Source organism: Hyperolius riggenbachi, chromosome 6 (genome assembly GCF_040937935.1).
Source record: "Hyperolius riggenbachi isolate aHypRig1 chromosome 6, aHypRig1.pri, whole genome shotgun sequence".
NCBI classification, from domain to species: Eukaryota; Metazoa; Chordata; class Amphibia; order Anura; family Hyperoliidae; genus Hyperolius; species Hyperolius riggenbachi.
Window position 1 is genome coordinate 333331721 of NC_090651.1, and position 27969 is coordinate 333359689.

The 27969-nt window shown below is 46.6% G+C and overlaps 1 protein-coding gene across 1 annotated transcript in view; it reads right to left on the reverse strand.

Annotated features, from left to right (window-relative positions):
• Window positions 1-27969, reverse strand: part of ERF (ETS2 repressor factor) — a 179499-nt gene that overhangs the window by 128650 nt on the left and 22880 nt on the right. The window contains exon 2 of the mRNA XM_068241494.1: window positions 11273-11332. Coding sequence (XP_068097595.1) covers window positions 11273-11324 — 52 coding nt within the window. The 5' untranslated portion in view covers window positions 11325-11332. The remainder of the gene's footprint in view (window positions 1-11272; window positions 11333-27969) is intronic.

A 27969-nucleotide genomic window follows, 5' to 3' on the forward strand; every position in this document is an offset into this window, starting at 1 on the left:
TTGTGGTATTTTATTGAGCTGTTTGCTCACATTGTAGTGTTTATTTCTTCCACTTCATTATGTGGTTACTTGTGTTAGTTATCAGTGCAATTCAATGTGGCCCATTATTCATTTCACTGTTACTCCATGGCTGTATATCCTTCTATATGGTGTGATATAACCACAGCCCCTGACAATGAGAGTGGTCAGTGCCCTGTATTATTCATGAAGCTTCTAGATATTCCTTAGCGTGTGTGACAAGAATGAGCTACAGCCACCCATCATATCGCTGGAGGAAGTGATGTCACGCAGGAAGCTTGCAGGTCACTGGTCCTTGGAGCAGGGTTGCCAGCTGTCCATACGTTCATTAATAATGCGTAAGAAGGCTCCACCTTTTCTTTAGCCCTATCCGTGAATTAAAAAACCATGGGCAGCACAGTGGTGTAATGGTTAGCCCTCTTGCCTTGCACCACTGGGTCCTCAGTTCAAATTCCAGCCAGGGCACTATCTGCAAGTTTGTATGTTCTCCCCGTGTCTGTGTGGGTTTTCTCCGGGCTTCCTTCCACATCCCAAAAACATACAGTTAAGATAATTGGTTTCCATCCTAAATTAATGTACAATATAGACATATGACTTTGGTAGGGATTAGATTTTGAACCCCTCTGCGAGTCAGTTAGGTAACAAGACAATATACTCTGTACAGTGTTGCTGAAGATGTCAGTGCTAATATAAATACGAAATAATTCCACTATGATTGAGGCGCTGTTAGGGCCCTTTTCCACTAGAGCGTTTGCGATTGCTAAATCGCAAATCGCTAGCGAGATAGTGGAAATTACCTACTGCGATTCGTTTTTTACTAAATCGCGCCGCGGAACGATTTTTGCCACAATTTTGCTATGCAGTGCGTAGCATAGCAAAATCGCAATCGCAAACGTCGGGAAATCTCTGGGAAATCTTAACTTATGCTGAATCGCAATTGCTAGCGTTTAGCGCGAACGCTAGAGATTGCTAATGGAAAAGGGCCCTTAGGCCTGGAACCCACTACAAAACGCTATCGCTTATCGCAATTGCTAGCGTTTTGTATGAGTGGTTTGCAAGCGATTTTATGAGCGTTTTCAGGAGCGATTTTAAAAAGTGTATTCTGTTTGCCAGTGGTTGTGTAGCAGTTAGCGATTAGCGTTTTAATTCTGATTGGTCCTTTCAATTATTTTTAATTTTGTTACAGTGTGCAGTAACTTCAAAACGCTAGCAAAATCGCTCTGTGCAGGTTTTGATGAGCGATTAGGCCAGCGCTTATATACTTTACATTGCAGAAACGCTAACGCTTATCGCTAATGCTAAACGCCAAAAATGCTGCATGTCCTGCGTTTTGCGATTTGGTAATCGCAATCGCTCCAGTGGAATTTGGCCCATCCATTAACATTAGCTGAGCATTTAGGGAAATCGCTAGTGGTTTGAATCGCTCCCTAAACATTCATAAAATCGCTCTAGTGGGTTCCAGGCCCTCAGTGAGCTACATGAAAATACGGAGGCTGTTACAACAGAACATTTTCACTTGCATCCTCTACCCGTGTCTCCAGAACTTTATATGCCTGGTACACACTGTGCAATTTCCTATCAGATAGAAGGGTAGAAACGATTACTTCCAACAGGTTTGATCAAATTACTGATTATTTTTTGATCAATTTTCTAATCACTTCTATACAAAATCGATCAGATTGATTGATTCGACCCATCTATCTGATGATGAAATTGCATGGTGTGTACCAGGCATTACTGTGCATTCAGAAATTGTTACGCCTTTAGAAAATGAGGTTGGCAACCCTGGCTTGTAGTAATGGAGTAATTAAAAAGTCTATTTTTTTACTTTTTATTGATTTAAAGAGAACTCGAGGTGAGCCTCAGTTCAAAAATCAAATATTTGCCTAAGGATTCTCCAGAGACGTCCCACGCCATCCACTGGGCCTCCATCACTGCCTGGGACACTAGAGATGTTGCAAACATAGAATTTTCTGTTTGCGTACGGCGAACGCAAACTTCCGAAATATGTTCGCGGACAGGCGAATTGCCAGACTTCAATGGATAGACAAATTTTAAAACCTACAAAGACTGTTTCTGGCCACAAAAGTGATGGAAAACTTGTTTCAAAGGATCTAACACCTTGACAGGGGCATGCCGGAGGGGGATCCATGCCAAAAGTCCCACCAAAAATTACGGTGTTGAAGCAGAGTTGGGTAGGAATCACATTATGCACAGCTCTGGATGTCAGTGGGCTGTGTATTGTCACACACAGACAAAAGCAGTACTATCAGAATACCTGAAATAATAATGCACTGGAGTAGTTCTGTGCCTGCAACTTAATGAGGCAACAGCAGTAGTGCGCACACAAAAAACACAGGAGACCAATGTGCTAGCCCTTAAAAGGGCTGTTTGCTTTCGCAGCTAGTGAGTAACAAGGACACAGGCCTAGCTAATGCTTTCCCTACCTATCTGCAGCAAGTCTGGCCCTGCTCTCACTAACAGTCAGTAGCCAGCAGAAAATGAATCCAATATGGCTACCGTAACTGCTTTTTGATAGAGGGGGTCCAGGAAGGGGTGCTAGCTGATTGTCTGCCATGTGTCTGCTGACTGTGAGGTAAGGGGTTAAAGTTTAGCTCAATGATGATGTATAGGCAGCGGGTTGAACATACCAAATGTTCGCTGTTCATTGCGAATGCGAACAGCCGATGTTTTCAGAATACTGCTCGTGGGCGAACTGTTCAGGCCATCTCTACACATCAACACTGAGCTTCTCTTCATGCACGAGTGTGGCCACCCTATGTCGCACAGGAGTCGCAAGAGCAGCTTCTTGACTTTTCACCCGAGGTTAGCCTTGGGTACACTTTAATTCCTCTAAGTTGTCTTATGCTGGAAAAAAAACGATCTGGCGGGTAAATCTAACAGAAAATTGTATTGTGTGTACCTAGCATAACATATCTAAATGAGGGTCGGGAGGGCACAAACATACAACTATACACCGGCCAGCATACATCCCAACTTTTTGAGATGAGAAAGAGGGACACTTAAAGGATACCCGAACTTAAAATGTGAAATTATGAGATAGACATGTGTATGTACAGTGCCTAGCACACAAATAGCTATGCTGTGTTCCTTTTTTTCTTTGTCTGTCTGAAAGAGTTAAATATCAGGTATGTAAGTGGCTGACTCAGTCCTGACTCAGACAGGAAGTGACTGCAGTGTGACCCTCACTGATAAGAAATTCCCCTTTTTTATCTCGTTCTTGCTCTCAGAAGCCATTTTCTCCTAGGAAAGGGTTTTATGGTTGGAATTTCTTATCAGTGAGGGTCACGCTGTAGTCACTTCCTGTTTAAGTCAGGACTGAGTCAGCCACTTACATTCCTGATATTTAACTCTTTCAGGCAGAGAAAGAAAAAAAGGAACACAGCATAGTTATTTGTGTGCTAGGCACTGTACATACACATTTCTATCTCGTCATGTCACATGTCATTTCAGGTATCCTTCGAGCCACACTCCGTCACACCGATAATCACCCCCTTGCATGACTGTAATCATTTAATACTATAAAGATTTCATGAGAAAAACATGTTGTTTTATAATTCAAACCGCACTGGTCCTTTCTATCCTTCATATATTATATTCATCCATATTAACATTTGAAAATATGAAATATATCAATTTAATGTGAGAAAGCGCGGAGGAGCCGCCGCCATGAGCCGGCGGCGGGCGGCTCCTTCCGCACTCAGCCTTGTCTCGCACGGAGAGGCAGCCGCCTCCTCGCATCATGAGGCGGCTGCCTCCGTGCATGAGGCCGCAGAACGCGGCGGGTGCGGCGAGTAGCCCGCAGGTCCCCGCTGCGGAGTCACCGCTGAGCGGGGCTGCGCTGGCTGGGACTCGTAGTCCCTCTAGTTTTAGAGTGACGTGCGCGCGCGCACTCAGGCAGGGAATATATGGCAGCAAGGAAGGGGTCAGCTGACCAGGCTGGTCAGCTGATCCTGGCTCCACACCTCATTGGTCCAGCATTTAGGGAGGTGCTGGAGAGAGGATATGTATATATACTGCTAGCTGTTCATTTGTTCCTTGTCTGGCGTTGCGTTCACATACGTGGGAGCACCCAGATCCGTTAGTCAGATCCGTTAGTGTGCCGGGACCAGCTGGAGCTGTAATCCTACACTAAGCTAGATTTGTTGATAGCTTAAAGTACTAGTTTGATTGTGATTATTTGTTATGACCTTTGCCTGCTTCGACTATCCTTCTGAACCTTGACCTTGTACCTCGTTATCTCTGATACTCCGTTGCTGAACCCAGCCTGTACCTTGACTCCGCCTCTGCCTCCTGATTTTGTACTCCGATATTTCTGATACCCCGTTGCCGAACCCTGCCTGTACTTTGACTCCGCCTCTGCCTCTCGATCTTGTACTTTATCTGTCTGTGTGTGTACGACCTGGCTTGTCCGACCTCGAGAACCGACCTCACCATTGGAGGAGGTTCCTCGTTCTGTTAGTAACCCTTCCGCCTGAGGGTGACTTTCAGAAGATACTTCCTGCTAGCAGTCTGACTCCTCCCGTCTTGGAGAGCTCAGGGTTGCGGAAGTAATCTGTACAGTACGTCTTACTGTACTGAGGCCTAGTCCTCTAAGTGTTACTGTTACACCTAAACACTACACTCTACTCCGGTGAACAGAGGTTAGCTAGTATATTGGATTATCGGTGATACTGCAGATCACATATAATCTAGTATACGTCTGTATTCCCCGTGACGCTGCAGGTCACCGGTAATCAGACCTCTCTGTGCTTCACCGAGCGTTACAGAACGCCAGACCACCAAAACTATGGAATCACGCACTGATCCTCTGACTGTGCTTGCCACTTCGGTGGATAACATTCATCAAGCTTTGGGCCAGCACAAAGCCTTAATTGATGCCCTATCAGGCTCTGTGAAAACCCTCCAGACGTCAGTTGATTCAGTGCGATCCCCTCCTAGTGATGATATACGAATGCCTGTACCCGAAAAATTTTCCGGCCACAAGTCTGACTTCCGGAATTTCAGGAGTAGAGTGCTATCATATTTTGAATTGAGACCCCGATCCTCGGGGACTGAGACCCAACGGGTCATTTTTATTAAAACGTTGCTGACTGGCGACTCCCAGTCCTGGGCATATAACCTACCCTCTACTGATATAGCTCTGACCTCAGTAGAAGAATTCTTTAAGGCCATGGCCGTAATTTACGACGACCCTGACCTTGCTGCGTCCTCTGAGCGGAAGCTCAAACTCCTGCGGCAAGGCAGAGGTTCGGTTGAGGATTATGCGGCAGAGTTCCGTAGGTGGTCAGTCACGGCTCGATTTGACAACTTTGCTTTAATGGATTACTTCTTGTCTGGGTTGTCGGAGGAGGTCTCCGACTTAATGTTAACAGTACCCGAGCCCAAGACAGTTGACGAGGCCATATCATCGGCCATCCGAGTGGATCGCAGGTTGCGCCATCAGAGGCAGGCTAGGGGCAGTCACCGTGTCAGGGTGACATCATATGTGGCACCGTCCGCTACACCCCTAGTAACACCTTCTCCGCCTGTCTCTCCCTCCCCAGCCTTGCCGCCGCCCGAACCAATGCAGATTGGTCGGTCGAGACTGACCCAGGTAGAGCGAAGGCGAAGAATGACAGAACAGCTGTGCCTGTACTGTGCAGCAGCAGGGCATAGGGTGCGAAACTGTCCTAACAGGTCGGGAAACGAGTTTGCCTAGGAATAGTGGGGGGTGACACCCTAGGCACACAAACTGCACCCCTTAAGGAAAAGAAGTTACTGCTCCCTTGTACGGTTACATGGGAGAATAAGTCTATGGCCACTGAGGCATTTATTGATTCGGGCTCAGCGGCCAATTTTATGAATTTTGAGTTTGCGCAGGAATTGGGTATCCCCCTTTCTCCTGTGAGACCCCCCATTCAGGTCACAGCAGTGGACGATTCCCCTCTGCAACGGAATCGTGCACTGTCTCAGACTCCGGAGGTGAAGGTCACCATAGGGGTACTTCATGGGGAACAATTATCGTTTTTTGTATTGCACATGTCAACCTCCACTATCATCTTAGGCATGCCCTGGTTGCAACTCCACTCACCTCAAATAGACTGGGCCACAGGGCAGTTAACCACTTGGTCACCTCGTTGTTTTCAGCAGTGTTTGGGGAAGTTGACCCTGGGGCAAACCAGAATTCAGGTGGAGGGGGTACCCGACCAATATTCCGAGTATTCCGATGTGTTCTGTCCCAAGGCAGCAGACAAGTTGCCCCCACATCGCCCTTTCGATTGTCCCATTGACCTCCGTTCAGGATGTGTACCTCCCCGGGGTCATTTGTACAACCTGTCGGGACCCGAAAAAGTAGCCATGCAGGATTATATACGTGAAAACTTGGCCAAAGGTTTCATTCGGCCGTCTCGGTCACCTGCTGGAGCTGGTTTCTTTTTTGTTAAAAAGAAAGACGGAGGCCTGCGACCCTGCATTGATTATCGCGGCCTTAACAAAATTACAGTCAAGAACCGCTATCCCCTGCCACTGATAGACGATTTGTTCACACAAATTACAGACGCTAAAATCTTCTCTAAACTAGATTTGCGGGGCGCGTATAACTTGATACGCATAAGAAAGGGCGATGAGTGGAAGACGGCCTTTAATACACCAGACGGGCATTACGAGTACCTGGTGATGCCCTTTGGGCTCTGTAATGCCCCGGCCGTCTTCCAGGAACTCATTAACGAGGTATTTAGAGAGGTGTTGGGGAAATTTGTTTTAGTCTATCTTGATGATATTCTTATCTTCTCCAACAACCTCTCTGAACATAGAGACCATGTGAGGTTTGTTTTGAATCTGTTAAGGCAGAACTCCTTATATGCAAAACTTGAAAAATGTATCTTTGAAGTAACGTCCGTCGCCTTCTTGGGGTATATAATTTCCACCACAGGCCTGTCAATGGATCCTGCCAAGGTTTCGGCTGTGCTGGAGTGGCCACAGCCGGTGGGGTTGAAATCTCTGCAGCGCTTTCTTGGCTTTGCCAATTACTATAGACGGTTTATAAAGGGGTACTCCACAGTCATTTCTCCCCTTACAAGTCTCACCAAGAAAGGGGCAGATACAACTCACTGGTCTCCTGAGGCTTTACATGCTTTTTCCACTCTGAAGGGCCTATTCTGTTCAGCACCCATCCTCAGACATGTGGATACGTCCTTCCCGTTCATTGTGGAGGTGGATGCTTCAGAGGTAGGAGTGGGGGCTGTGCTGTCTCAGCGATCAGGCTTGCAGGGTAGAATGCACCCTTGCGCTTATTTCTCTCGCAGGTTTTCCCCTGCAGAGAAGAATTATGATATTGGTAATAGGGAGCTCCAGGCCATCAAATTAGCTTTCGAGGAATGGCGACATTGGTTAGAAGGAGCTGAGCATACCATTACGGTTTACACCGATCATAAGAACTTAGAATACATCGAGGGGGCTAAGAGGTTGAGCCCTCGTCAGGCTCGATGGTCGCTATTTTTCTCCAGGTTCACCTTCATCATTACATATACCCCGGGGAGAAAGAATGTTAAGGCAGATGCCTTGTCCAGATGCTTTGAGGCAGAGACAGCACAGCCCTCCGTTCCTGAGACCATTATTCCTCAGAGATTGATACTGGCAGCCACTGGTACTTGGGAGGATTGGAGGGAGACGCTGAGTCCCTTTCAGCAGGACATCCCGGAAGGGAAGCCCGCAGGGGTTCTGTTCGTTCCTCTGCCGTTTCGCCTTCAGGTTCTGGAGATGTTCCACGCACATAAGAATGCAGGGCATCCGGGGGCATCCAGAACACAAGATTTAGTAGCCAGATGCGCCTGGTGGCCTTCTCTGGCGGCGGATTGCAAGGAATATGTGAAGGAGTGTGTGACATGTGCCAAGAGTAAACCCTCCCGGCTGGCACCTGTCGGTACCTTGCAGTCATTGCCCACCCCGACTGAACCGTGGACCCACCTGTCCATGGATTTTGTAGGCGAACTTCCCAGGTCTGAGGGAATGGCGGTCATTTGGGTCGTGGTCGACCGGTTTAGCAAAATGGCCCATTTTGTACCTTTGAAAGGACTCCCCTCCGCTCAAGAACTGGCCGAGTTGTTCAATACGCATGTTTTTCGTTTGCACGGTATTCCCGAAAACATAGTTTCAGACAGGGGAGTTCAATTCGTCTCACGTTTTTGGAAAGCTTTTTGCCAGCTCATGGACATAAAACTGTCTTTCTCGTCTGGATATCACCCTCAGACCAACGGCCAGACTGAGAGAATAAATCAATCGTTAGAGCAGTTCTTAAGGTGTTATGTAGCTGAAGCACAGGACGATTGGGTCAGATTTCTGCCGTTTGCAGAATTTGCCCAAAATAATTTAAAAAACTCGTCCTCCGGTTTTTCGCCTTTTCAAGTAGTGACGGGAAGATCACCCAAATTTTCCCCATTGCCTATAGCCTCCACTCCGTTTCCAGCCCTGGAGGTCTGGCAAAGGTCATTCAAGGACCTGTGGGGGACAGTAAGAAATAACCTGGAGAAGGCCTTCTTGAGTCAGAAGGGTCAAGCCGACAAGAGACGGTCGGTGGAGTGGAGATTCCAACCAGGAGACCCGGTTTGGGTATCCACACGTCACTTGGCCCTAAAACAACCTTCTAATAAGCTTGGTCCCAGGTTTGTGGGTCCATTTCCGATAACCAAAAAGATCAACAATGTTACTTATACTGTCGAACTTCCCACTAGCATGCGGGGGGTAAGGTCTTTTCATGTTTCCCTTCTTAAACCAGCGGTCCAGGTGGGTCCCACTCCTCCCCCTCCTGTGTTGGTGGATGCCCAACCTGAATACGAGGTGGAAAAGATAATTGATTCACGTACTGTACAGAATTCGGTGCAATATCTCGTACATTGGAAGGGGTACGGCATTGAGGAGAGGCAATAGGTGCCTGGGAACCGCATGCATGCGGACGAGTTGGTGAGAGAGTTTCATGCGGCACATCCAGGGAAACCTGGAAGGAGCTGTCCGGAGTCCACTCCTCGGGGGGGGGGGGGGGGGGGGTACTGTGAGAAAGCGCGGAGGAGCCGCCGCCATGAGCCGGCGGCGGGCGGCTCCTTCCGCACTCAGCCTTGTCTCGCACGGAGAGGCAGCCGCCTCCTCGCATCATGAGGCGGCTGCCTCCGTGCATGAGGCCGCAGAACGCGGCGGGTGCGGCGAGTAGCCCGCAGGTCCCCGCTGCGGAGTCACCGCTGAGCGGGGCTGCGCTGGCTGGGACTCGTAGTCCCTCTAGTTTTAGAGTGACGCGCGCGCGCGCACTCAGGCAGGGGATATATGGCAGCAAGGAAGGGGTCAGCTGACCAGGCTGGTCAGCTGATCCTGGCTCCACACCTCATTGGTCCAGCATTTAGGGAGGTGCTGGAGAGAGGATATGTATATATACTGCTAGCTGTTCATTTGTTCCTTGTCTGGCGTTGCGTTCACATACGTGGGAGCACCCAGATCCGTTAGTCAGATCCGTTAGTGTGCCGGGACCAGCTGGAGCTGTAATCCTACACTAAGCTAGATTTGTTGATAGCTTAAAGTACTAGTTTGATTGTGATTATTTGTTATGACCTTTGCCTGCCTCGACTATCCTTCTGAACCTTGACCTTGTACCTCGTTATCTCTGATACTCCGTTGCTGAACCCAGCCTGTACCTTGACTCCGCCTCTGCCTCCTGATTTTGTACTCCGATATTTCTGATACCCCGTTGCCGAACCCTGCCTGTACTTTGACTCCGCCTCTGCCTCTCGATCTTGTACTTTATCTGTCTGTGTGTGTACGACCTGGCTTGTCCGACCTCGAGAACCGACCTCACCATTGGAGGAGGTTCCTCGTTCTGTTAGTAACCCTTCCGCCTGAGGGTGACTTTCAGAAGATACTTCCTGCTAGCAGTCTGACTCCTCCCGTCTTGGAGAGCTCAGGGTTGCGGAAGTAATCTGTACAGTACGTCTTACTGTACTGAGGCCTAGTCCTCTAAGTGTTACTGTTACACCTAAACACTACACTCTACTCCGGTGAACAGAGGTTAGCTAGTATATTGGATTATCGGTGATACTGCAGATCACATATAATCTAGTATACGTCTGTATTCCCCGTGACGCTGCAGGTCACCGGTAATCAGACCTCTCTGTGCTTCACCGAGCGTTACATTTAAAGGGTGGAAATAAAGTCAATCAACAACAGTTTTCAGTAGAAAAATACATATACTGTATTTACATAGATCTGTACATGAGTCTTAAAAGAGAGAGAAATGAGGAAGCATGAGGATCCTCTCAGCGGATCGTTCAGAAACAGCCTTCTCAGTCTGCCGACAGCGCGTACACACATACTACTGTCGGCAAACCGCCCGCCCAGGGGGAGGGTCTGGCGGACCCGTCGTTTGCGGAAGTATGGTGTGTGTATGCGCCTTTAGGCATTATATGTGTGTGTGAGGGGGGGGGCAGGCCCGGATTTACACCACAGGAGCCTCTAGACACAGACATCCTGGCACCCCAGATGTTGCCCTCCTGCTTTAGGCACTTACAGGGTGGGGGCGGGCTAGGGGGTTCAGTTAGGCATTAGGTGGAGGTGTTCCATTGAGGCTCTAATGGGGGGGGGAAGAGAAGAGGGGAGTTAGGCATTGGGTAAGGTGTTTTGGTTTAGGCACTTATGACTTATAGGGGAGGGGGTGTTCAGTTGAAGCACTAACAAGGGGAGGAGGGGTTAGGGTTCGGCATTAGGTGGGCAGGTTCGGTTGAGGCACTAACAGGAGGTATGGGGGTTCGGTTTAGTCATTTAGAAGGGAGGGTTCAAGTGAGAATGGGTGCTAGTAACTGCATAGTAAAATATTGGTAAACTAAATGGAAAATATTTTACTACCAGTGGTGCCACCATTCGCCCAACTGAAGCAGCGCCGCTGCAATATGCACTCCATCTGTGAGATGTGCTGGAAACAACTACCCCACTATGGCAAATCCCAGTAATAGACATGAAGACCCCACCCAACAACTTGGCGGACATAAAGGATCTGCAGCTTAAGTGCCACATACCACAGGACACCTTCCATGGTCTTGTGGTGTCCATGCCTCTATGGATCCGAGCTGGTTACGTGGCATAAGGGGGATCTAATAATATTAGGTATTCAGTTGTAATGTACTGTGTACTGTCTGATTACTGTAAATACACCCAAATATATACATACACACACTTATATTAGCTATCCAAGATAATACAGTGACGCCCATCTTACCTGGGCCATTATTGGCAGCATGACACCTCCTCTTTTCCCTGTGGCAGAACATGCTTCATTCTAGGGCAGAGCAGAAAGGGTACAATTATTTATTGTAGTGAGTGTAACATCTCTGCAAAGCAGAGCAATCTGCATGAACACGGGCCGTACATTCCTCGATCAGTTATTCCTCACCTACTTTTCTAGTCTAGCTCCACCTACTTTATCAGACTTCTGGGACCTGTATCAACCAAAAGCCCTTAAAGGAATCATCAACCAAACGATGCTACCCCCCGCTCTACTTACCCGGGGCTTCCTCCAGCCCCTGGCAGCCGCGATGTCCCACGCCACATCTCCGCTCGCAGCTGCCGGTGCGGCTCCACGTGGTCCTCTACTGCGCCGGCGCAAGCGCCGCTGTCAATCACCTCCACGTGGTCCGGAGTGTACTGCGCAGGCACAGTAGTTCTGCGGCTGCACAGTACACTCCGGACCATGTGGGGGGTGATTGACAGCGGTGCTCGCGCAAGCGCAGTAGCCTTTGCACCGGCGGGGACCCCGGGCCGGCGACTGCGAGCGGAGATGCCGCGTGGGACATAGTGGCTGCCAGGGGCTGGAGGAAGCCCCGGGTAAGTAGAGCGGGGGTAGTATAGTTTGATTAAAGATTCCTTTAACTACTTCACATCCAGACCTTGTTTCCCCCTCATGTAAAAGAGCAGTTTTGACATTTTAGCTATGTCCCTATTTAATCAGCAATAACTTTATCCTTACTTATGACACCTAAATGAAATATTTATTGTTTTTTCTTCAAAACTAACCAGGCTTTAATTGTATGGTATTATTTCCCTCCAACAATTTTGTTGTCCATGCATTTTAATGGGAAAAAAGAGGAAGAAAATAGAAAAAAAAAACCATTATTTCCCACTTTCACTAATTCCAGTTTAAAAATAAAAAGCGCTATTGTAGATAAAAAAACCACAATTTTTGAGGGGCTATTTCTACTGTTTATCACATAGGTAGAAATTTTCTACCAATATAATTTGTTTGGCTAACACGGTAAAGAAACTGTTTTGCTACTGTTTATCACAAAACTTAAAGGGATACTGTAGGGGGTCGGGGGAAAATGAGCTGAACTTACCCGGGGCTTCTAATGGTCCCCCGCAGACATCCTGTGCCCGCGCAGCCGCTCACCGATGCTCCGGCCCCGCCTCCGGTTCACTTCTGGAATTTCTGACTTTAAAGTCAGAAAACCACTGCGCCTGCGTTGCCGTGTACTCGATCCCGCTGATGTCATCAAGAGCGCACAGCGCAGGCCCAGTATGGTCTGTGTCTGCGCAGTACACTCCTGGTGACATCAGCGGGAGCGAGGACACGGCAACGCAGGCGCAGTGGTTTTCTGACTTTAAAGTCAGAAATTCTAGAAGTGAACTGGAGGCGGGGCCGGAGCATTGGGGAGTGGCTGCGCCAACACAGGATGTCTGCGGGGGACCATTAGAAGCCCCGGGTAAGTTCAGCTCATTTTCCCCGACCCCCTACAGTATCCCTTTAAGTGATGTTCCTGTCACAATTTATGGTGAGGATATTTGATTCTGAAATAATGCTGCTGTGTGCATTTTTCACTATGACCTGAGAAAATACAAGTATTTTTAAATGGTAAAAATCAATCTTATTGGCTCAATTGGCCAATTAGTGCTGTTTCAGATTGTGTTGGAGGTGAGCACAGGAGCAATGCCCAATCGTGCACAGCTGTGCAAGACGTATAGCTAAGTCCTTGTGGCTTATAGATGAAGTCACAGAGGATGTAGATACTGTATACTGTAGTGGTGGAACAGTGGTTAAGGTCGCATTCATTCACAGTGGGACGTTGTCTTTTAATGCCACGTTAAAGTCGCAACGTGTCTACGTTGTGAGGTAACGCACTGCAAGCACTGTGAATGTGACCTAAGTGAACAGAAGAAAAAAATTGCTGTTTTGGCCCCTTTTCCACTAATAGTGCCCATTAACTGGACACTTTTTTCATCAGATGCAAACTTTCAACACACTTTTTACTATCGCAAGTACTCAGAGGTAATTCCTGATTTTTCCCATACACATGACCTGTTTACGGGAAACATTAGGGAATTTACTCTCATCAGATACGAATGTAATATCTCACTTTCGAATTGAGGGACTTTTCAGTTCCAATCAACCAACGAATTGTTTCACATCAATTTTCACTAAACACTGCACTGTTTTCTGTACAATTCAATCGTAAATATTGCATCGAAAGATCGCACCCGATTAAGATATTGTATCATTAATGACCACCTTAAGGAAAGCAATCACAAACGTATTGCAATGCAATTTTCTTTGGATTTTCCACTACTGTGATTTTGACGCACAATCCACTGGGCATATGGCCTGATTGCCATGAGAAAAAAATGAGCAGGAAAATATTTTCAGTTTCCTATTTGTGGAAAAATCGGCAAACGACACGACAGGTATGTGATTTTCCTGCACTTCTATACAAAGTATAAGAGTTCAAACACCGAAAAATGCAGCAGGACAGTGATTGCCATCAGGAAAAATCGCATTGCAAACGGATTGCACTAATGGAAATGTCCGCTGCAGTTTCCACTAGTTTAGCAAAGCGCTTATAGTGGAAAAGGGCCTAAACTCCACCACAGTGATACAGCTGTCAGCCACGCACAATGCAGCTCATAAAGACACCAATGTTTAGGTAGCCACAATAACCACTGGATGCCACAAGGGGCTTTCTGCTTCTCCCCCTCTGCTCTCCATAGCACTGTACAAGCAGCACAGCTGAATGGAACATGACTAACTTCCCCCTCCAATCCACCAACAACCTGCGCCTGATCGTCCCACATAACCCCCCCCCCCCTCGTCCGTGAAGGACAGCAGGACTTTTCAAGAGCTGCCCCAATTCTCTGGAATTCCATTCCACCACCCATCAGACTCGTCCCGTCCTTCCACACTTTCAGACTTTCCTCAAAAGGCAAAAGGTAACCCCTCACCACCACATCAATGCCATAACTCGCTCTGCTGAGCTCCTGCAACCTGTGCCTAGTGTGTCACTACCCCCTCCCTTTAGATTTTAAGCCTCTCGAAGGATCCTCCCTTCTAGTGTACTCAACAGGTACCTTTCCTGCAGACAGACTTGGAGTGGAACTATGTGGTCTCCAAGACTAAACTCTATTGCATAATCTTGTATCTTGTACCTTGTTGTGAGCTGCTCTGAGGACAGCCAGTGACATGACTATGTACTCTGTAACGTGCTGCTGAAGATGTTAGTGTTATATAAATACATAATATTAACAATAGCTTTGCAGGTAACCACCTCTCCTCTTGCAGGCAGGAAATCAGCATCACCAGGTATCTTTAATGGTAAAATAATATGATATTCCCATTAGACTCATTTAGATGTAAAAGCCGCCATCCCTTCCTGTCTCCAAAAAGCATAAGATTTTCTGGAACTGCTGCATAGACTTCTATGGAAATGAGTGGCTGCGTCTCTCAATGTGTTTGTTCAGCAGCTCCTATATTTATAATAGTTTCCACCCTGTATATTTTTGCACGTTTAATTGCTTGGGTTGTTTGTTCCAGCAAAGTATAAGCCTGTGTTTTATGATAATTCTCTTTCCAAAAGTCTGCCAACATGCGACTGAGAAAAAGTGGAAAAGAAAGTTAATCTGAGACTTGGTTGTCACTACAGTTTTCAGACGGCACAACTGCAATGATTAATATTATTATTATGTATTTATATAGCAGTGACATCTTCTGCAGCACATTACAGAGTACATAGTCATGTCACTGACTGTCCTCAGAGGAGCTCACACTCTAATCCCACCATACTCATAATCTTACAGGTGAAACTCGAAAACGTAGAATATTGTGCAAAAGTCTATTTATTTTAGTAATTCAACTTAAAAGGTAAAACTAATATATGAAATAGACTCATTACATGCAAAGTGTGATACAGTATTTAAAGCCTTTATGTGTTACAATTTTGATGATTATGGCCTGCAGTTTATGAAAACCCCAAAATTAAAATCTCAGACCACTAGACTATTGTGAAATGTTCAGTATTCTAGGCTCAAAGTGTCCGACTCCAATCAGCTAATTAATTCAAAGCACCTGCAAAGTGTCCGACTCCAATCAGCTAATTAATTCAAAGCACCTGCAAAGGGTTCCGATTTCATATACTAGTTTTAACCGTTTAACCACCCTGGCGTTCTATTAATATCACCAGGGTGGCGGCGCAGCACTATTTGTTTTTTTAAATCATGTAGCTAGCCTAGCGCTAGCTACATGATTACCCCCTCCCTGCGGCGTCCCTCCCACCCCTCCGATCGCCGCTGGCGCATGTGCCCGTCCGGAAATCCCGTTCTGAACGGGATTTCCTTTAGGGGTTCTCCCGTCGCCATGGCTACGATACGCCATGGCTACGATTGTGAAATGTTCAGTATTCTAGGCTCAAAGTGTCCGACTCCAATCAGCTAATTAATTCAAAGCACCTGCAAAGTGTCCGACTCCAATCAGCTAATTAATTCAAAGCACCTGCAAAGGGTTCCGATTTCATATACTAGTTTTAACCGTTTAACCACCCTGGCGTTCTATTAATATCACCAGGGTGGCGGCGCAGCACTATTTGTTTTTTTAAATCATGTAGCTAGCCTAGCGCTAGCTACATGATTACCCCCTCCCTGCGGCGTCCCTCCCACCCCTCCGATCGCCGCTGGCGCATGTGCCCGTCCGGAAATCCCGTTCTGAACGGGATTTCCTTTAGGGGTTCTCCCGTCGCCATGGCTACGATAGTGATGACGTCATCGACGTCGTGACGTCATCGAGAGTCCCGATCCACCCCTCAGCGCTGCCTGGCACTGTTTGGCCAGGCTGCGCACGGGGTCTGCGGGGTGGGGGCCCTCTTTCGCGTCGGGTAGCGGCGGATCGGCGGTGACCGACCCGAACACGCAGCAAGTGTTTGAAAAAAAAAAAAGATCAAAATCGCTCCAGCGGGGCCTGAGCGGCACCCTCCGGCGGTCATTGACGAGCAGAGCTCGTCAATACTGCCAAGGAGGTAAGTTAAATTACTGAAATAAATGGACTTTTGCACAATATTCTAATTTTTCAAGATTCACCTGTATGTCCTACCATAATATTATTATGTATTTATAAAGCACTTTACAGAGGACATAGTCATGTCACTGACTGTCCTCAGAAGCATTCACAATATACTGTAATACCACCATAGTCATAGTCTAATGTCCTACAGTCCTACCATAATAATATTATGTATTTATATAGCACTGACATCTTCTGCAGCACTTTACAGAGTACATAGTCATGTGACTGACTGTCCCCAGAGGAGCTCACAATTTTATCTTTACGGCCCATACCAACTAAGAGATTTTCAATAGCGAATTTGCATGCCAAAGATTTTTCTTTTAACTCCGTGCAACATCATTTAATGAAAAATGACTAAATGATGTTTAACGATGCATGCCACCTGTGGCGATCGTTTGTTTTTGAATGACCGACATGTCCGATTGAGTCGTTGAGGATCGTTCTGATCCTTAGTGACTTGCGTGGGTTGTTGCCCAATCATGTAAACCATCGTTTATACGATCATTCGTTTCTGATGCCGCAAATAACTCTTGCAGATTCAGCCAGAAACAATCGTTCATTGGCAGAGATCCCTGATCCATCTGGCCATATTTTCCAGTGGGTATTCAGCTTTACTGTAGTCATAATCTTTTGTCATTACTTTAATATTATTGTTATTTATTTGTTTATTTATTTATAGAGTTCTGACATTTTGTGCAGATCATCACAAGAGCTCACAATTCCTAGTTTAAAGTTCTGGGAAGGTCGGGCGATTTTCGATTATTTTTGCACAATTTTTCCCCCCTCCTGGCGCTAATTTGCACGTTGCTATTTTGTGTAAAGCGCTTGTCAAAGCGCTTTTGCAGAATTATTTGTTTTTTCACTTCCTGACGCAAGTCAGGAAGTGAACTCTTTGACCTGGAAAAGAATAAATACAATGTAGTAATTCTTAAAAGTGCTCAAGAAATCTCTATACCAAGCACTTTTTCAAGCATTTTGCGATTTCCCTATACCTGCCATTATAAGTCAATCACCACAAAAAATGGTACAGGCAGCGCTTTGGTGAGCGGATCGGAATCAAACCGCTTAGATGTGAACGATCTCATAGGGAATCATTGCACAAGCGCTTTTAGGGCGATTTCCAAAATCGCCGGCCCTAAAAAAAACAAGGCAAAAACGCTCTAGGTATGAACAAGCCCTTAGTGCTTTTGAAGTAAAGGAAACCCTGAGACCCTCCCATGAGTAGTGACTAGTCCAAAAACTGTCGGTTCTGTTAAATTTCTACACTCTACTGTAAGTGACAGCAACATAGGAGAAAAGTAATTTATAGCTCATTTTACTCTGGCGGAAATGTACTTTTTAGTTGTATGTGTTTACTTGTATATAAAATGTTTTCAATTTTTGTGACAGTGATCCTTTGAGGGAAGTCTGCTGTAGTTGAGCCCTCCTGGGAAGCTTGTATGACGCGTGTTGGGAAGCGCAGGGCATACCTGTAGACTCACTCACAGGTATGCAGCATGCACATCTGAGGAAAGACGCCCGGTAGAATGTTGTTATTTCTTCTGTCTCAGGGTTACATTATTCTGGGAAGCCGGCCAGGGCACAGAATCCTATGCAGAGGAATGTGTCTCCAATTATCTCCCTACTAATTCTTGAGGAGGCATAAGGAGGCCGCGCTCTCACAGTGATTGCTCTTACTGGAACGCTGTGTGTGGCAGCAGCTGGGGAATCTGCAGAGAAACAGATGTGTGATATCCCAGTACAGCCTCACCCCTGTATCCAGGACACACAGCAAGCTGGAGCACACATGCACCGGGATCAGCCTGGTCACATGACATGACTGTGGCTCAGCCATCTTGTCTCTGATGTATTCTGGGGGGGAAGAAGCTTCCTTCCAGAACAACAAGCTTCTCGTCAAAAATTCATTATACATAATAGGCCTCATGCTATAAAAAAGAGACATGCGCTCTTACTGGTTTCCCTTAAAATATTCCGATTTTAGGAATATATATATTGTACATTTTTATATTCCCGTGAAGCCAGAATAGTATTTAAAACCAGAGGCATATCTAGAGAGGTGCAGGCATGGCTCATGCCATGGGCGCCACAGCACCATGGGCGCCATGGCTGCTCCTGACATGGCTGCTCCTGTGCTGTGCTGCTATGCCTGCCCTGTGCTGTGCCGCCATGCTTGCCCCCGTGCCTCCCAGGCACTCAGACCTGAGAGCAGATTCATTCTGTTATCTGGGGAGCATGGCTACTTAAAGGGGAACTGAAGAGAGAGGTATATGGAGGCGGTCATATTTATTTCCTTTTAAGCAATACCAGTTGCCTGGCAGCCCTGCTGATCCTCTGCCTCTAATACTATTAGCCATAGCCCCTGAACAAGCATGCAGCAGATCAGGTGTTTCAGTGGTTCAGACTTTAAAGTCAGATCTGACAAGACTAGCTGCATGCTTGTTTCTGGTTTTATTAAGATACTACTGCAGAGAAATAGACCAGCGGGGCTGCCAGGCAACTGGTATTGATTAAAAGGAAATAAATATGGCAGCCTCTGTATACCTCTTACTTCAGTTCCCCTTTAAAGAGAAACCGTAACCAAGAAATTGAACTTCATGCCAATCAGTAGCTGATACCCCCCCTTTCCCATGAGAAATCTTTACTTTTTCTCAAACGGGTCATCAGGCGGCTCTGTATGGCTGATTTTGTGGCGAAACCCCTCCCACAGTGTGATGTCAGAGCCTCACAGCTCTAATGCTGGGGATACACGGTACGTTTCTGTCCCGTGTATCGGCTGATGCTGCCAGCTGATAATTTCCGACAGGTCCAATGACCCGCCGGATCGATTCCCCGCTCGATCCCCGCGGGTGGACAATAGTTGGGAGTCGAGCGGGAGGTAAGGAAGCGCCCGCGGGGACGAGCGGGAATCGATCCGGACGGCGGCGGGGACGCGCGAGGATGCGGTGGGAGAGCCGCTGGGTCGACCCGTGTATGCCCAGCATAAGGTCTTGACATCCCACTGTGGGAGCCTTGTTGCAATGTGGGGAATAACAGCTGTTTTCAACTGCCAAAAAAGCAAGCAGCATCTCCTTCCACTGACATCACCTACCAGCAGTAAAAATGTCACCATGTTTTAAATGTCTGAATGTAAATCAGGGAGAGGAAAGATTTTACAATGAGCAAACACTGACTAAATCATTTATACATAATTATTGTAAAAAGTAAGCACTTTTTTATTACACTATTTTCACTGGAGTTCCTCTTTAACTTATGTATGTAGGGCGCACTTGGCTTAGTGTTAGAAAAGAGGACAGAGAGGGAATAAGAGAGATATTTGCAAAAAAAGTAAGTTCAGCAATATCCCAAGCCAAAAAACACAGGCAACTATAACACATGTACAAGAGAAAGGATGTTATTTTATAGGGTAAGGGGGCTTTGACAATTCTGTGTTGGCCATAGGCTCTGTATTACCCAGATACACCCTTGTTTGGAACAAAACAAAGTAAAAATAAGGAAGCTGCAACAGAGCAATTTCCTCAGTTCCAATGAGTTGGAGGAGATACCCTGACACTTATAAGCACAGGTAATCCACTTCTACCAGCCAACAGTGTTGCTGACTAACGCTAATGGCAGAATGCCGCTCCAGGGCCCACAGGCGGGACAAGGTCCTCCAGCACCCAAGGCTGAGACACCAAAGTGCGCCCCTCCATCCCTCCCACCCCAGCTGTCACACACTGATTGCTATTACACTAAGAGGTGCCACAGGGCCCACAACCTCCCCAACACCTTAATATCTAGTTATCTGGCTTGCAGTCACTGCCATGTATCCCCTTTTCTTATTTCTTTCTGCTTCAAACACAATTAGGAATGACAGCTGAATGAATTGTGCGCCCCTTCCTACACTGCGCCCTGAGGCTGGAGCCTCTCCAGCCTATGCCTCTGCCCGGCCCTGCCAGGGCCCATGCCGCCTGATGATGAACCTGCTTCATCTGGCATCATGGGCCAACCATCCCTGCTGGTGGCAATGTCCTTTAAAATTATTGATGAGCTTGACAAAACATTGAATGTTGATTATAAATGGTGTTGAAGGCCCCCTACCATTGAGAGATGGTCTTCTTCACCATCATGAACTAGTAAGATACAAAAAACGACTCAACTTAACCACTTCAGTACCAGAAATCTCTGGCCTTTTAAAGTGAACCTCCAGACTAAAAATCTACTCAGCAGCACTGAAAAGGCTTGGTGTTTCTTTAACAGTTTCACAGCATCAGAACATTGCTTTTCTTATAGAAGCCTTATTTTTAGCTGCATTTTTAGCTAAGCTCCGTCCCATCAAAGAAAACTGCCCGGGCTTTTTTCCCTGATGCTGTGCAGAGCATGATGGAATTTCCTATGTTGTTATTCACTTTGCCTAGCAACTGGGAGGGGTGATCAGCACACAGGACAGTTGGAACTGTGTCTCATGCTTCCTGTCACCTCCTTTCAACCAACAAGATGGCTGCCTTCATGAAACCAAACATTTGCCTGTTCTTTTAAAACAAGGTGGGTAAGAGATTATATTACCTATCTATTTTAATTAACATAACTAATGTAACTTAATGGCAGTATGTTTGTTTAGGCTAAAGTTCCTCTTTAAAGACCAGACACTTCTTGGTAAGAAAAAAAAACGGGGCTCACTGACGTCACGTAATGGGTGGAAAACTGATCCCTGTAAGAACTGATCCTTGGGACGGATCAGTTTTTAAAGGTATCAGTTTTCCATCTGTGGCCCTCCGTTACGTTAGCGCGCAGTCAATGTGATGCTACTGTCAATCTGGAAAAATCACTGCAGACCCAAAATTGCAGTCTGTGCAGCGGAACGGACAGAACAGATCTGTTCAAACAGACCAAACAGATGTGAACGGATCCGTTGGGATCTGTTCCTGTCCTTTTCGGGTTAGCTAAACCGTCTGTTTTTTACACCAATGTGAACCGGGCCTTAGAGGCAGAGGATCAGCAGAACTGCCAGGTAATCTGCGTTGTTAAAAAAGGAAATAAATAAGGCAGCCTCCATATCCCTCTCACTTCAAGAGTAATGTGGTGCTCAAACTCTAGGACAGCAGCAGGGACACTTTTTGCAAAAGGGTTTGCACCTTGCCAGCATTAACCACTTCACTCCAAAGCCGTTTTTACTCTAACAGACAAGAGCGATTTTCACCTTTCAGTGCTCATCCCTTTCATTTGCCAATAGCTTAATCACTACTAATCACAATGAAATGATCTATATCTTGGTTTTTTTCACCACCAATTGGGCTTTTTGGGGTTGATATTTGTTTTCAGTAATTACTTTATTTTCTATGCATTTTAAAGGGAAAACAAGGAAAAAATGAAAAAATACACTTTCTCCAATTTCATCCCCTATAGTTTTAATATAAACACGCCTACTGTACATAAAACCCACACATTTTATCTGCCTATTTGTTCTGCTTATCACAAGATTTTAATTATGTCCCTACTACAAAGTATGATGACAATATATTATTTGGAAATAAAGGTGTAATTTTGTATGGTGGTTTTTCCCCCACTATTTTCCCGTGCATGTGCAGGCACACAGCGGCAACAGCACTGTTTGACTTTATTATCATTAAGAGGCTCTAGCAGGACGTTTTTATAAGTCAGCTTGTCATTAAGTGGTTAAAAAGCATGCAGCACCCCCCTGTATGGAGAGGGCTCCCAGCTACAGAAGATGGATGAGTTCTACTTTAAGCCACGTGAAAACGGTTGTTGTGTTGTGTAATGTATGTTAATGTGGCTATATCTGCACAGGCCCCCAAGCTGGCCTCAGACAGAGCCTTCTTGGTGAGAGCAGAGGCTGGCTCCCGTGCTGTGTTTGTGCAGACATTACATCACAGAGCTCCATGTATCCTGCAGCTGTATCACATTGCACTGGAAAACACCAGTGTACACACCACACACGGCCGCCCCCTCCGCACACTGCGCATACCTGCCCTTCTACTCTAATGGGGACTATTCATGTGTGCAGCAGAGGGGACACACTCACATGTGGGGACAGCAGTGAGCCAAGCCGCAGGAAGTACCTCATGCTTCATAAAGTGCAGCAAATACCTACAGGAATTATATGTAATGTTGCTATTATGAGGTTCTGCTCAGTCAAATTTTGTTTATTTTCGCGTTTGGATGGGTTACAGTAGAATCCCTTTATAGTAAACTATAAGGGACCGGGCAAAGTGGTTTACTATATCAGAAATTGTCATACTCAAGCACATAAAGTGTACTATAGTACTATAACTTAAAGGATACCCGAGGTGACATCTGGCATAATGAGATAGACATGAGTATGTACAGTGCCAAGCACACCAATAACTATGCTGTGTTCCTTTTTATCTTTCTCTGCCTGAAAGAGTTAAATATCAGGTATGTAAGTGGCTGACTCAGTCCTGACTCAGACAGAAATTGACTACAGTGTGACTCTCGCTGATAAGGAATTCCAACTATAAAACACTTTCCTAGCAGAAAATGGCTTCTGAGAGCAGGAAAGAGATAAAAAGGGTCAATAGTTCATAGATTTTAGCTCTGGCATACTTCAATGAATGTGTCATTGAGCAAAAACAATAAAACAGTTAAAACTTAAAAAGTAGATTTAAAGAGACTCTGAAGCGAAAAAAATTTGCTATATTTACCTTTTAATTCGCTTCAGAAGTCTCATCAGCAGTAAACCGCCAAAACCCCACTGAAAAACGAGTACTGCAGACTCCCCAAATCCCTGGGCAAACATCCAAGACCAACTTGGTCGTGGAATCTGCTGCCCTAAAAGGCAGAGCTTTCTGCTGTAGCTCTGCCTGTCCTGCCGTCAATCGCCGCGCAAATCTCCGCCTCTCCCAGACCCTCTCTGTGAAGGAAGAGTGAGAGGGGCGGGGAAAGGCGGCAATGCGCCGCGATTGACATCAGTAGAGGCCGAGCTACAGCAGAGAGCTCTGCCTCTTTCAGGAAGCGCCGGCCGGATTACCCCAACCCCCCCCCCCCCCGGGATTTGGGGAGTCTGCAGCCCTCGTTTTTCGGCGGGGATGTGGCGGTTTACCGCTGATGAGACTTCTGAAGCGAATTAAAAGGTAAATATAGCAATTTTTTTCCGCTTCAGACTCTCTTTAAACATAAAATAAAACTGGAATATCTTAAAAAGTCATTTGTAGGAGAAGGAAGATGGATGCAATCATTTATTTTATTAGCTTATTTTTGCCTCGGGTGTCCTTTAATTCAGTCATTAATTAGGAGTTATTTTTTCTTTTCAGTATTCCTCTCCTGTGCCTTGTCTGAACATCATTCCGTCGGTAGGGGCCGGGGTGCGGCGCCGGAAGAGCTGAATGACTGCCCTGAGGGACTCGGGAACTCAGAGGGAGATGTCATTTTGGGTTTGCAACCTGTAATATTTTGCAACTTGAATGGACTGTGCTTAACTGCGCATGCCCCGCCTTCTTTCACATTTCCTGGCTGTCATTATTTGCAAATGCTGGTGTTTAGTTCCCTCTAGGGCAGAGATGGATTAAGATATAATGGGGCCCTAGGCAAAGTAGGAGATTTGGGGCCCCCTTGTGGTCATTTCGGTAAGCTGAAATAGAGGAAGGTCAGAGAAGGTGGCAGGTGGGCCCCTTGACATCCACTAGGCCCCAGGCACCTGCCTAGGTTGACAGGTGGATGATACTGTTCTGCTCTAGGGGGGTTATTAGTTGCCCACCAAGGGGAAGGGGGGTTATTACTTCCCTCCAGGGGGGGGGGAGTTCTTTATTCCTTCCAGGGGGCATTATTAGTTGCCCACCAAGGGGAAGGGGGTTATTACTTCCCTCCAGGAAGGGGGGGTTATTAGTTGCCCACCAGGGGGGTTCTTTATTCCCTCTGGGGGGGGGGTTATTAGTTGCCCAGTAGAGGAGGGTTCTGTGTGAGAATAGGGGCAGATTGGGTTGCATTTTCTGATACAAATACATTGAAATCAATGGTTAGGTTGCCCTTTCTGATAGCTATAAGTATAAATTATTGCAACCGGTTGCAAAATATTATAAAGTTGCAAAAATGTTCACCACACTGGCAACCGCAGGAGCCCTGAATTGCCCCTACACACTCCGCGCAGAATAACATTGCTGCCATGGGGTGCCTGGTTTCAGTGCTCAGCGCTGAGCATCGTTTGCCAAAACCACTTGCTTCACCACCTCCCCCCAAAGAGAAGACATCTGAACTGTTACAACAGAGTAGCATGGTGTGTGCTCCTGGTTAAAGAGAAACCGTGACCAAGAATTGAACTTCATCCCAATCAGTAGCTGATACGCCCCTTTTACATGAGAATTCTATTCCTTTTTACAAACGAATCATCAGGGGGCGCTGTATGGCTGATATTGTGGTGAAACCCCTCCCACAAGAAACTCTGAGGACCATGGTCCTGGCAGTTTCCTGCCTGTGAACCTCGTTGCATTGTGGGAAATAGCTGTTTATAGCTGTTTCCAACTGCCAAAAAAAGCAAGCAGCAGCTCCTTCCACTGACATCACCTGTTAGCAGTATAAATGTCACCATGTGATAAATGTCAGAATGTAAATCAGGGAGAAGAAAGATTTTACAATCGGCAAACACGGCCTAAATCATTTATACATAATTATGGTAAAAATTAAGCACTTTTTTAGTACATTATTTTCACTGGAGTTAAGCTGCACCTGACTTGCTGCTGCGCTGTCCCATTGTCTGTTCCACATGCACTATTAATGTTCTTCTGCCTGCTTTGCCTGTGACATAATGAACATGTGACTTTGGCTGTGACAAGGGCAGGTCTTCTGCCTAAAGGACTATGGTGCTGAAAGGTGTCTCATCTTCCCATGCAAGCAGAGGGACGTCCTGTCACTCAAGAGACCCGATCAGTGGCCCCGATTTCCCATATGTTTTCCAGCTCCACCTCTCCAACTACAGTTTATTGTTCCCCCTGCAGAGAGCAGCTCCCCCTCTCATCTCTTTGGCCTTGCTCCCCTCTCTTCCCCTCTGTAATTGCTCCTTCCCTCTCCACTCTCTGTGTTTATTTGATAATAATAAGCCCTGGGGACGCCCTGGTCCCTTTGTGAGCAGATCTGCACCCTGTCACACGCTTGTCACACCATCACACGGCTGTTTCAGCCCATGATCTCCCGTGAAATCCCAGACACAATTGCTGGTGTCACAGTGTGAAGGAGAGGAGTCAGGGGTCAGCCCGGTCACACTGGGAGAATATGCCCCAGATCAGGGGGACATGAACTGCAGAGAGGGCCTAATGACTGCAATCTGGGCCTAGCGCCTTGGCTACCAACTACACAAGATGGAGGACGCTGCAGATCAGATGAGACTGGATTTATAAAATATTGCCTGTAAAAAAGTTTTTTTTTCTGAGTTATGCAGCTATAGTCACATGATGCACCTGTAGCTCAAAGTTTTATCTGTTTTTAATAACCCTAAGCAGCTCAGATATACAGTGTACCCGAGCCTCGGGTTCAAAATGAGATACTTACCTAAAGAGAAGGAAGCCTCAAGATTCTATTGAGGCTTCCCTCTGTGTTTCTGATGTCCCCTTTCACTAAGTCCCCCGAAAGATTAGCGACAAGGCATTTTTGCTAATCATATTGGGGCTGCGCAGGACCTCTTCCTGCAGGAAAGCCACACATTAGACGTGCAACCCCGCCTGCGCATGCACAGGAAAACCATGCTACCATGCGCCGCAGTGCCCGTAACAGAGGAGGAGCATGGCCCCAATCTGGAGGGGAGCGACGGGGTACATCGGAGCTCTGGAGAAAGCCTCAATAGCATCTTGAGGCTTCCCTTGCTTCAGGTAAGTATCTCATTTTGATCCCAAGCTTTGGCTCGCGATCACTTTGAGGCTGCTTTCACAGTAAGACGTTACAGGCGCACGTTAGAGCAGCCTGTAGCGCAGCCCACCGCACAGTAATGAAAAATCAATGGGTTTGTTCACAGTGCCCACGTTGCGTTACATTGCAACGCAGCACGTCTAGATAACGTACTGCATGCAGTACTTTACACGCGGCTAAGCTGCATTAGACTGCTTGCACATGCTCAGTACAGGTGTTTTTTTTTATTTTAGGGGCGGAGAGGAGGCGGGGAGAGGCCACTACGTAGGCAGGCACATGGCTACTTAATATTCACTGCACTTGCAGTGTTTACTTCTTGGAGCGGCCGCTGATTGGCTGGCGGGACCACGTGATGCGGACAGCTCCGCTCACGTGGTCTTCGCAGTGCCTCCGACAGAGCAGGCGCACCAAGAGCTGCTTGTAACGCAGCTCTTGGTAGCGTCCTGCTCCAACACCACCAGGTGTTGCGTTAGGGGCACGTTATGTGCCCTATAACGTCCTGGTGTGTAAGTAGCCTAAAGGAAACCGGAGCCCAATCAAATAGCACCAACATATTACGCAGCGCTGTACAGAATATATATATTTTCTTGTCACTAACTGTCCCAAAGAGGAACTCGCAATCTAATCCCTACCATAGTCGTATGCATCATGTAGCGCCTGTATTGTAGTCTAGGGCCAATTAAGGGGGAAACCAATTAACTTATCTGTATGTTTTTTGGGATGTTGTAGGAAACCGGAGTGTCCGGAGGAAACCCACTCAGACACGTGGAGAACATACAAACTCCTTGCAGATGTTGACCTGGCTGGGATTCGAACCGGGGACCCAGCGCTGCAAGGCGAACCGCTAACCACTACGCCACCCTTTAGATTATGAGCTCCTCTAATGCTGGGAATACACCATATGTTTTTTCAGCAGATAGATGGTTCGATAGATAATTTCTGACGTGTCCGATCTTATTTTCAATCGTTTTTCTGATCGATTTCTCATAGACGTGAATGGAAATTGATAAGAAAAGATAAGAAAATTTTTGGAAAATCGATTGGAAATAAGATCAGACAGTAAATCGAATGAAAAATCTCATTGTGTTTGCCCAACATAAAAGGGACAGTCAGTGACAAGACTATGTCCTCTGTGAAGCACTATATAAATATGTAGTAACAACAATAGTGTGTGAAGCCTTTGTCTGCAGGTGGAAGTTTGGCAAACACCTACGGCTGGCCTGGCACAGGCTCTACAGAGCAATGTCCGCTGAAATAGGATTTACCTGGCCCCGTTTCACCTGACATACTTTGGTCAGTATTGTGCGACATATGGAGTTTCATAACACAATAATAATTGCCAAACTAGTTGCCATGAAAGTGTGATGTTCCTCCAATGCTTGGCCAAATGAATTTGTGCTCTCTGATAATGAAAAGGTCTTGCTGGTTCCAACGTGTGGCGCAGCCTCTTTCATACAGTTGCTAGGAAGTAATGCCGACTTGTTCCTGACCAGCTTACGGAGGAGAGACAAGAGTGCCCCAGCAGATTGTGGCTACGGGGATGCTTAAGACTCACCGGACATATAGCGCTTGCCATTATCACATTGACCGGGAACTTTTACATTTGATATTAAAGGTACTTTCTGACAGTGTCAGGGCTGGATTTACCGTAAGGCAGCGCAGGCATGTGCCTACAGTCGCCTGGTGGTGGAAAGGTGGCTCACTCCCCTCCCCTAGTTCCTCCCTCTCTCCTTCCCTATGGAGAGTCC